Source organism: Halyomorpha halys, unplaced genomic scaffold (genome assembly GCF_000696795.3).
Source record: "Halyomorpha halys isolate HHAL.00 unplaced genomic scaffold, Hhal_1.1 Scaffold596.1, whole genome shotgun sequence".
Lineage (NCBI taxonomy): Eukaryota > Metazoa > Arthropoda > Insecta > Hemiptera > Pentatomidae > Halyomorpha > Halyomorpha halys.
Window position 1 is genome coordinate 612,490 of NW_027106269.1, and position 12,043 is coordinate 624,532.

General features: G+C 29.9%; 1 protein-coding gene across 7 annotated transcripts in view; it reads right to left on the reverse strand.

The window, feature by feature from the left end:
• The window catches only part of Nha1 (Na[+]/H[+] hydrogen antiporter 1), a 244,678-nt gene that overhangs the window by 79,036 nt on the left and 153,599 nt on the right, over positions 1 to 12,043 (reverse strand). For all 7 annotated transcript variants that reach the window (XM_014426846.2, XM_024358963.2, XM_014426848.2 and 4 more), the window contains 2 exons: positions 9,443 to 9,553; positions 940 to 1,203 (listed from right to left, as the gene is read on the reverse strand). In XM_014426846.2, the coding sequence (XP_014282332.1) occupies positions 940 to 1,203; positions 9,443 to 9,553 (375 nt within the window). The remainder of the gene's footprint in view (positions 1 to 939; positions 1,204 to 9,442; positions 9,554 to 12,043) is intronic.

Here is a 12,043-nt window from a genome sequence, read left to right on the forward strand (position 1 = left end):
ATATTCTTTTGTATTTAGTCATAGTCTTGAGACAGAAAAGAAAATGGATATTAATTTCAAAAGAAGGTTTAGTAGCGAATCATGATGTACATAGTATCATCAAGTACATATGATTCGAAGTAGAAAGCTTTGTCTGCCGTTTGAAATAGTTAGATAGTTTTAAATACTGAAAAAATTGACATTTTTCTTTCAAAAAATAATTCTATTTTTACCTAGACAATACAACAGGTACAGTAATTTCCCTTAAAAAGTAGGTATTCAACTGATGTATTTAAAACCTAATAAATGTTCATCTTATTATACAGAAATCTAAAATTTCAATTTGAATTTGTAATCAAATTCAACAACTATAGTTCTCGAGATATGGTTTTTCAAAAATTAAGATTTTTTTCTAAGCCACGATAAAATATAATTTTGTAAATTTGGTTAATATCATGGGAACTGCTACTCCCATGAAGATAATTGTTGTAAACTACTTTAAGGAGGATTTAACTACTTTAAACTTCATTACTAATAGAAATCTGAACAAAATACAGTTTCTGAGATGAAATTTTTCAAACACTAACATGTTTTCCAAAAACTGAAAACATTTTGTGAATTAAATTTGGAAAACATCAAGGAAAATGTTACTCCTACAAAGATAATCATTATGAACAACTTTAAAGATAATTTAACTAGGTTTCTATTTATTTACCAATTCACTTATGTACGTACTGCTGATCCAAATATAGTTTAATTAGTAATTAGTGAGTTTGTAAAAACAAGAAAGTATGAACAAAACCGTGGAGAATAAATATATGTTTAATATTTAAGAACCAAAATAATAGGAACTTTTACTTTAATTAATTTGGGAAAAAACAGCTATGAACAAATGCTTAAAAAAGGGGTACATATTTTTTTTTTTTTTTTTTTTTAGTAATAAAATTGACATTTACTAACCTCAAAACTGACACCAATTCGTTATAGGGACTGTGAATCTCAATGAACCCAACGTTCCGGAAGACAATACCAACTAGGAGCATTCCGACCAACGGTGGCAGTGCGATCATCCTGAAGAACCATCCGCCAATGTGAGCGCAGATACAGAGGATGGCGATATCAAAGAGTTGTCCTCCAGGGGCGGATTCTTTGCCCAGGATGGCGTATACTACGCCCCATGCGAGGATCACCAGCAAAAGTAAAGCGAACACTCTCGCAACATGCCTAAAACAATATTATCAGAATAAATATTGAATTGTTTTCCTGTGTAAAATATATATTTACATTGTTATCATTAATGCAAGATAGCGTAAAATAAACATAATTTATGAAAATCTTTTAAGATCTTAAGCACTTCAGTTATTTGAAACATTGGATCATTTATTGTTACATTCAAGACTTTTATCCCTTGATATAAAAAAATATAATAAAACGAGCCGAAAATAAAGCCAGTTTTGTGAAAGTACCGCCATTGCTCATGGTAGTCTGGTTTACGACCTTTTTACTGAAGAGAAGGGAGTAATGGACGTCTCATCTTTCACCACCCTATCGCGAAACGATTGCTGATAAGAATATATGGTCCCTCAAGTACATGGAAACAGCCCATAAGCCTATAGTCATGCTATATTTTGTATCCTAAAACAGCATAAATAAAAAAATAATTTAAAAATAGCTCTAAATAATCTTCATCAGTTTAGGCGTACGTTTTTGATTAAATAAATAATTTTTGAGAAGTTTGTAGGTAGGATGATTCTCAAACAATGTGGCACATTCATATTGGTTATAATAAGCTAATAATAAACATCTATTTTTAGATGACATGATGAATTAATTATACCACATTGTTTTAGTAACGTTCTGCTGGCCATGAACATTTTAATTCTACATGTGCAATTTTTTTTCTTTTATTAAATTTTGTTTACTTCAAATTTCACATTTACACACTTTATTTTCAATTCATGAAATATATATATATGGGTTTTAGCGAATTATAATTCTATGTTATTGGCGTTAACTTAGTAAGTTTAGTTAATTATTGTGTTTTATTGAAAATGATGTTTTACTGTCGGATGTAAGTTTGCATCAGTAATTGAAACACAGTAGTAATATGCAGACCTTAACAAGCAAATAATCATTTGATTCTCATTCTGTGTCATTGAAAAGTAAATAATTAAAGAAAATTAAATTAATACGCAGACCAAAATACGTAGAAGTCGTAATCAGTTTCAAAACGAATATTTAACCTCCCTTAATTGCTTAGTTAGCAAACGAATCATCAATTGAGCTGTAACATTAATTATTCTAAAATTAAACTTTATTAAATGAAACCAAATGTTTTAATTAATGTTGGTTTTCAGAAATATTCATTTCGAAATTGTTAACATTCTTCAACAATATGAATTTCAAAAACATTACATACTTTTTTTTAAAATCAATAGACACCATCTGACCACCTACAGGAATGTTTCATGCTTTTGGATAATTTTAAATTTACTCCGCCTGATATTTAATTTATTTTTTACCTAGTTAACTAATTCAATGCATTAATTTATTTTACATAAACAAAAAAGAATCTGAAGTCTATAAGCTATAGTGATAAAAATAATTTTTGTCTGGCATTATTTAATTATTACTCAGAAAATTAGTTAATTATATTGATTGAGTGAACCAATATTGAATTTCCTCAATTAACTAATTTGCTTACTAACTCTATAATTAGTAATTTCTCCACCTTTAATTCGGAAACAATTTTACTTTCGTCATCCTTACTGATAATAAACTGATTAAAAATACTCGAGTTATAAACTTTTAATTTTACAGCCTAAGCGCGTTATTTAACGTAAAACATTTGTACCACCAACGATAGTTATTATGTATCTGAAATATGATTTAATTTCATTTATGTATAACGCAGTAGGTAATTGGTACTTATTATTAATTATTGTAGGACTCTCTAGTCCGGGTAGCGATAAAGACAATAAATAGTTTGCTTTTACTACTGTGATACCTTTATTGACCGCCACCCAGCCTAACTTCCTACGAACTACTTTAAACGGTCAACTATCTTTTTCCAGTATTAAAAATTATTACGCAACTGTGTTGCTTATTCATCAATATATTGACGAAAATCAATTTTATACCGATCAGACCGCAGGCCAGTGACTTTCGAAGTTTTAATTGGAAATATATCGTTCTTTATTTCAAATTAAAAATGATGCAACAATTAGCCCTATTAATACCTTCTGGATGTCTGGAAACTACCTGCTATTCATAGAATTAAACAGATTAAAAAAAAATTATAAAAACTTTGAGTTCGTAACTAGGAAGACTATTTGTGATTTCCTAAAGAAGGAATACAGTGAAGGAAGTAAGTTACAGAAAAAGTGAAGCCAAAAAGGCGGGCTTTATGTGCCTTCAGGGGCGTGCCATAGGAGTAGGGGAAGAATACGCCAATCACTGGCGCCTTCTGTTGCAGTTTAGATTACTATGGCGAACATTCCTATTAGCATCAACGTGAATTTCCTTTTTGTAGGCGTGGTCTTTTTCGCTTCATATTTGATTTGAAAGAGAGTAAAGTTATGCTATCCCACTGTTGATTTCAGAAACTTAATTACTTATCTAAGCCAATTCGATAAATTACTATTCCATGTTATAAAAGGGTTAAGGATAAAGTGAAGATTATTCATTTCTTAATTTTTTTTTTTTTAGTTTTAGGGGAAGTATTGTGACCGTACATAATTTCGAATTCGAATTTTTTTGAGGCCCTCGTAGTCCAAATAACCAAGTCTCGTGAAATAGACAAAATTTGAGTGAGTGAACAACCTAGCTAAAAAAGCAAAATCCTGTGAAATTGTCATTACATATTTATAGCATGTGAATGAATGAGATTTTACAGCAACTTCTGTTTAAATTGACCAACCAAAATATCAGAAAAGTCGTCTTATCCCCATAGAAAAAGTATAACAAAGCTTAAATAAAGAATTTTTATAAAATCTTCCTCTAAAGTATCTTTAATTTTGTTTAATTGACATAAATAGCCCGTTCTAATTGTAAGAAATAATAAAATTTGAATAACTTCAAACAATACAAGAGTTAGATGACAAACTAAAGGAATAAACAGGAAAATATAGAGGAGTTAAACGGAAAAAAGCCGAAATCGCCCGATCACTTCAAATCCCATTCTTTAATTTTGTTATATTTTGTTAAACTGTTGTATTCTTAAACGAAAAAAATTATATTTGTCATTTCTACCGCGAGAAACCCTAAAGAAAGTTTTTTTTTTTTTAAATTTGATGATGTGCACTGCACTAGATATGTTTATTTATTTTTCAAAATGATATCACTTACAATTATATTAGATTTAGTTATCGAACCAAAATGTATTTGATTATAAGGATGTGCTATCCTGGACGATGAAGCGTGTAAGATGATTATAATTACAAATTTGATAATAAAGCAAACCCTGATAGAGACAAGTGAAGGTAAGTACTTGATGCTAAATTAATACGAGTTATTTAGCTAAGTAGCAGTGTCTAGGAGGTCGCCTTTCAGCGTACTCTCCTTCCCCCAGGCCGCGCCCTTCCGCTCTGCTTCAACTCAATCCGTTTTATCCCAACTTTTCCCCTTTGTCACTCTCCTGTCCTGGAGTTGAACCTACTCAAGGCAGTTACTTTCCGTAATAGACACTTACGATCATTTAATTCATGTCCAAGTTAACCGCGATAAAATTTCTCCGAATTTAATTCAGGCATCAGTGGATCAGAAACGTTAGTTAAGTAGTATTACAACTTGTCAACACATCTAAATGTTTAGTATCATTTTAGTTAATTTGATTTTTTTTCTTTTCTCACTACCAAAAGTAAAGGAGTTTTGTATTCGTGAAAGTAATGAAAAAAATTTGCTTCCTTTGAGTAGAAAATTTTCTCTGAGATTTAACGTCATTAGACCGACAGCGCCTGTTGCTAGTTCATGCAACTTTAAGAGTGTATACAAAATAATTGCATGTCTTTAGCTAGCAAAACGGTCTGTATCTGTGCGTCTGTGAAATAACATAGCTCAAAAACTTAAAGTCGTACGAAATTGAAATTACACATTAACGGCGGGTTATGCCTGGGATGTAACAGTAACTTTAAGTATTACGATTAAATCGACTCACCAAGAGTGCCACTTCATAGAATCGATTTTTCATATTTTTTCGATTTTCTATAAAAAAAGTGACAACAATAATCACAATAACTACTATGAATCAGAATGACATTTAACTTATGTAAGAAATGAAGGAAGAATTAAAATTTATATTTTTACACCTGTAAATACTATCTAAATTATTATTTTTTAAATGCATTATATTGAATTAACATCCCAAATAATATATGAATTCATGAGAATGACAGAATTTAAACAGTTTAGTTTTTTATTTTGCACAATAAGTTTCCCACCACTTTCAGCTGAACCAGTTTTTTTTCGTTTATGAACAACTAGCGCTTCGGCTTCGTCCGCACTAATAAATATACTGCTTTATTTTTACGCAGTAAAGTACTTTACCAGGAAATTTAATATAATAATTTATTTGAACTAATATATTTTTGTGATCAATTTCTGACATCAAGATGGTTTCTTTGTTTCAGGTTTTTCATTACCGATACTGTGAAGTCATTTATTTCTCTTTAGATTTTTGCCAGTTTAATAAAGCTTATAGTAATTTCGTCCGATCTGCCTAATAAACAAATATAATTAAATTTCTTTGATGATATGCAGATAGATGCGTAATAATATAGATTTATTATTATTTTCCAGATTCATTAACGTTTATGGTTTATGACTCAGTTTCTTTGGGTCGTAGCGTGATGTTGTAAAACCTTCCTCAATAATCGATTTATCTAACACAAATAGAATTTTCAAATCGGGTTTAACTGCGAAGTAATGAATTGAACCCAATGGCTTCTAATCCACTAATGTAAGAGAAGCAGTAATTTAGCTAAACCCCTTAGTCGTTTGTTTTCTAATAGAGCTGTAATTGACTAACTTGTATTAACAGCGTATTTACAATTACGATGAAGTAAGTAACGATTAAGTTTATTTATTTATTTTTAGGGACCGATAATGCTTGTCAGAGTCCTGAATTGCCAAAAACATTGACAACCATTGGACTGGCTGATAGTAGTAAAACTTCTTTAAATACAATATTGTATTAATAATTATCTTGCGTACCTTCTTACAGCTTAAGGCAGGAAATATTAGTTCGAGAACAATAATAATAAAAATTAGTATGAATAGAGCAGACATTTCTTAAATATTTTCACATCGTAATAACGGTTTATAAGATTGCAGTTCACTCACTGGGACCAACATTTTTGAGATTGTAAGCTACTGTAAGCTCCTACTTTCCTATTTAAATATATGAATTTCCAGGCTAAAATTGACAAGTGTTGCCTCCCCCCTGAACGACTTCTCTTTTCAATCCACGTCACGAAATCAATTTACTCTAGTATAATTTATTTTTTTTGAGTTGTAGAACGTATATAAATAAATTTCACTTCAAAATTTTTATATTTCAAGTATTGTTTATGTAATTTTTAAAAACTTTAATTAAGGATGAATGAGTCCGTATTAAGTTAAAGGTTTTTATAACTTATTCTTTTTATTAAAATGTGATACTGAGATAATCTAACAGTTCAGTACTAGAAATATGAATATTAATTAATCAAAAAAAAGAAAAAAAAGGTATACTGTGGTAAGATTCTTGTAAAAAGTCAAATCAATATCACAGTTCAATTAGTCACCTGTATACTAGCCAAGCTACACAATTACGCATAGCAATGGTTCTCATTTTCAGAAATAACGGTTGTGGGATGTATTTGATTGAAAACTGAGAAATATTAGTCACATGCATGAAATGAATTATTCTCATAAATTAAATATTGCTTTACGAATTCGGTTACTCTTCCAGGAAGTGCCGAAATTTCTCCCTCGTTATTAATTATTAGTATCTCATATTGAGAGTTTTATTTTGAAAGCCAGTTTAATTTGTTTTCTGTCATTCATTCTGGGCCTTCTGACAGAGGTTTAACAGAGCTTGGCGAATGAACAATGTTTCATTTTTCATCTTTTTTATAGGGGCAGATTTTTGTAAATATATATTTTTAAAAATTGGGAAAGTAGCCGAATTTCATGTTGTTTTGGATCACAAAAATGGTTGTAGATTTGCAACCGATTGTGGTAGAGGTATTTGCCAGCTCATTTTAAAGTTTATTGTAATTCCTGTATTTGAATATGTGGAATAATAACTTAAAAATAAAGAAGTAATTTTTAATTCATAATTTTGAATTGAAATTAAAAAATAAAATAAAATTATCAGCTATCTATTTTTGCAAACTATTTATGCTATATTATTTAAAAACTGTATTAACGAAAAATAGGCACAATTGAAATTACAAATTAGGCAACTCTACTATATACAACCTGCGCAACATCTAAATTTTAATTACTGTTTATACCATCTTGAACTTTGGTAACTAACCTATTAAACTAATCAAGTGAAGTCGGAAAAAAACATTTTTTCCGAGTTTAAGATGACATTTTTGAGATCGAAAATTGTTAAAACAAGTTCAAATAATCTATTTGTTTTTGAGGTGGTCGAATTACATAAGAAAATCTATTCATGCAAAAAATATATTTGTCATATATTTAGTTGATGTTACAAATTCATAAAAAAAATCACAAGAATATGAGAACAGAGGTTCAGGTTATAATTTATGTCGCATGGAATGATCCATTCATTGGTCGGTTGAAAATTTACCCGATTTTAAATTAAAATTCCAATCGGATAAAACATTAGCAGGATAAATATGCATTTGAATACAAATTAATTTAATTATGTTAGAAAAACTAAGGATTTCCTTTAATTAAGGATCAAAGCCGAATTATGATTTCTCTTCAGGATTACAGTTTTGAATTCTGTATAAAATATAATAATTTCGGAAGATGAATTTTTTGATATCTATCATTAGCTTCTATAATTATAAGGTTTGCATGATGATTTGAAGAAAAGAAATCATTAAAAAAAAGAAAATCAATAAAACACTGTTATCAATCAAAGAAATAAACATAGCAAAGTATAATCTGAATTCCAAATTTCATGTCATTTACGGCGACTATAACAAAAGTATCAATAATAAATAAGCAATAATTTTTTGTTACTTTTCGTTTGAAATACCTAAGAAAAATGTATTGTTTTATATAATTTTATAAATGAACTGTTTTATATCAGTCGCAGCCAAATTAGTCATTAGTCATTATTACTTTTTAACTTATGACAAATATTTCAGTCACCTATCATTAATTGAATAATTTTCACTATAATTGTTAACTCTGTTTGGGGTCAAAATATGGAGTATCATAAATTAAATATTCAATTAAAACAAATCAATTTTACAATTAATTAAAAAATACAAAATCTGTACCACTAAAATCCATGATGGGCATGGGTCCAATACTTTTTAAGGAAGTACTGTTACAAGACCAACGGTTGTGCAAAGAGGTGATTTGGTCAGAATTTTTCCCAATAAAGAGTACTTACGTCATGAGGTTGGGTAAACCCCAGAGGGCTCTCAAACCCACAAGGCTGACTCAGGGCTTCAGTGAAACATAAAAAAAAATTATCTGCCACACCCAGACTCGAATTACTATTAAATAGTTATTTGCCACAGCCTGGGTCCATGGAGTTAGTAGCATATTGCCTTACCACTGAGCTACCCACTCCCGCATAAATTTAATACTTTAACTAAGAACCCGCAAGAAATATGCCTTATATTATTTCAATATTTAGGACTGTTAGTTGAGCTGGCATACAATATTGCGACACAAGTTTCCAATTAATTAAGAATCATTAGGAGTGAATAAGTAATTAAATATATTATAAATTGATGTATCATTTATTACATGTTGTTACATTTTGTAACTTAATTGAATAATAAATGCAGTATGAGACTAACTTGTTGCTATTTTTAATTATTAACTGATACAGACTACATTAATGACCATCTAACACAATTTAAAACAATAAAGGGTCAATTTCCAAAATTTATTTTATTTGTTTATACCAAAAATCAAAAACATAATCCTAATTACTTGATAAAAGTTTGCCATTGATTGGTTACTTTTGAAGTAAGGGATATTTCGTTGCGTCGAAAACAGATTGATTTAATCTTTTTGGTCTCCATTCTGAGTAAAAAAAGTACCAACATTTTCATAATTATGACATTTCAGTGTTAAATAAAGACATAGAATTACTCAATAGATTTTAAACCAAGACCTCTTTGTGGTTACATTATATTAAAACCTAAGTTCAAATTTTTTAAGAATTATTAACGTTGGATAAATTATATAAGATTTAGTATAGTAATGCATCATTTATTACGAGTTAATGTATAATGCTTTATAACTTAATTAAATAACAACATACCTGTAAGTGGGGCAGAATGGGTAAGGACAAACACTCTGCCAAAATGTAGGTTCCCATCCTGGTCCGGTTTCCTTTTGCCGGCATTTGGTACACAGTAGATACCACCACGAACTGAAAAAAAAAAAAAATAACCTGATTTTAACTCTAGTATGTAAAAAAGTAAATATTTGTATCAATTTGTAATTTATATGAGATTTATTTTGTATTAGAATATGAAACAAAATATACTTACATGCATAAGAAAGAACAGCAGAACTATATGTACAAAAGTTTAATAATAATAAGAATATGTACAAAGAAAGAAACAGGAATAAAAATTCTTATCAATTAATAAAACAATTAAAACTTATAGATTGAAAAAAACCCCACTTGTCTGAACATATCGTATCTTTTTATTTCTACATGACAACCGTAACACAGTTTATTACAAAAGAGCAAAAATTCTCTTTAAAAATCTATATGTCCTTCTATTTGCAACAAATGTAAACTTCATAGGTAACAAATAGATATTTCTATAATCATTCGATGAAGAATATAAATTTTTAAAATGCATACACCTACAAAAATAATTGTATGGTTCGTAATATTAACGTAATTTAGTAATTATTAAACTATTCTAAGCAAAAAAATAAATATACATTAATGATAAACAAATATTACATAGGTACTGTAATTATAATCTTCTATAGAAATTGATCTAGAATGAACAGTTCGATTTAAAATATTTACTCTTTAATTGCATAACTCAAAACAAGATAAGAATATTAACAATAGTTTGAGTTTATGAATTCAAGAAATGGACTTTGTTTTCTTCATTTTGTGATTGTTGCAGTTATATCCTCTTATCTGTTTTTATATTAACCTAACAAACACTATCCGAGAGATAATGAGATGGGGTTAAAGGACTAAAACAAGATAAACATAAAAAAAGGGCGCAGCTTATTTCGTAAATTAAGTTATATAAATAGAAGTTGAGAAAGGGTTGTTGCTTTTTCATTATCTATAATATAGACCACTGGATATTAAAAAAAAAAATTTCGTTACGCCTAAACTCAATAATCAATAAAAGTCACTGCTTCGGTTTTGATAATTCGAGAACAAAACTGATTTTCGTTTTTGAATAACTAAACAACTTGAAAAACCTAACCCTAGAAGTGCATATATCTAGTTTTGCTTAGCCGAGTGCATATTGGAATCATTTTTTTTTTTAATAATTTATTTATTGTTATTTACAACTGTATACATATACAACAAGTAAATTTGCTGTAGGTGACATAGTGACATGATAAAAACATGAGGAGAATCTACCCACTGATAGAACTCCAATAACATTTCTAGAGGAGAAGTTCTCGAGGCCATCTTCTTTTCAGACAGCTAGGAGGATTATTAGGCAATGAAGGAGAAGCCAGGTTAGAAACAAGTGGATTTAGGTGGTTGAGAAGTTTATTATGGAAGGAACGGTATCTGGTTCTGGCCAAATCGGCAACATATGGAACATTGAGGTCCTGATGGATGACTTGATTTGTGACAAAGTAAGGAGCATTAAGGATTTTACGAAGGATTTTGGACTGTAAGGATTGGATTCTGGAGGAATTTGATGGTTTAGTGGAGTCCCAAAGCTCAACTCCGTATGTCCAGATAGTCCTTATAATAGTCATGTAGATCAGTCTTTTGTAATGGGTTGGCAATTTAGACCGTTTGTCTAGTAAATGTTGCAATAGTCGGAATCTACGAGCAGTTTCTTGTCTTTTTAGTCTTGTATGAGGATTCCATGTCAGTCGTTTGTCGAGAAGTAGTCCTAAGTAACGGATCTGTTCGACAGGAATAAGTGGGGTATTATTAAAGGATATTGTAGGGGTAGGAATTTACGGATCTTGTATAGCAGTCCTGGGTGCCAGACTCGACCAAAAGCCTGTTCTACATCAAGAAAGACTCCCGAGCAGTACATTCCGCGCTCCAATGAAGACGAATACTATTATTAAACTTCGAATTGAATTTCTATAAATTGATCAATAACTCATATATGGATTCAAACAATGCCAGTAAATTTTGCTGGGATTTTATGTAAAACAAAATTGGTAAAAATTAATACATGTTTAGAATTGAGATTATTTTATTTTAATATTTAAACAGCACTTGAAACCGAAAAACGGCGTGAGACCCTCCACTCCCGCCCTCCGTGGTAGCCTTACCTATCTGACTTCTAAAACAGACAATTAAAGCGAGTAGGACTTGTGAGACATGCCATAGTCTCACAAGAGGGGACCATAACACTAAAAAGACGGCAATCCTTCACGGGGCGACCCACCCAAATAAGACCCCAGAGAGTGACGGTTCTATATCATTTTTGAAATATTTTCTTAAAACGGAAATTAAAATGAAACTTGATTTTATAAATAAGGGAACAAAAAAACTTTTAAACGATTCCAAGAAATCGGCTAGCCAAGCTAGATAGCTTATATAGCTATAAAGATTCTTTATAGATATAAAGAACGGTTTAGAGATGACTCTTTTTTTTCGTATTATTATCACCTTTCTAAGTTACCTTCTTAGAGTAGCTTTTCTCAATATCCTATTCTCGAGGAGTCGATCGTTTGGTTG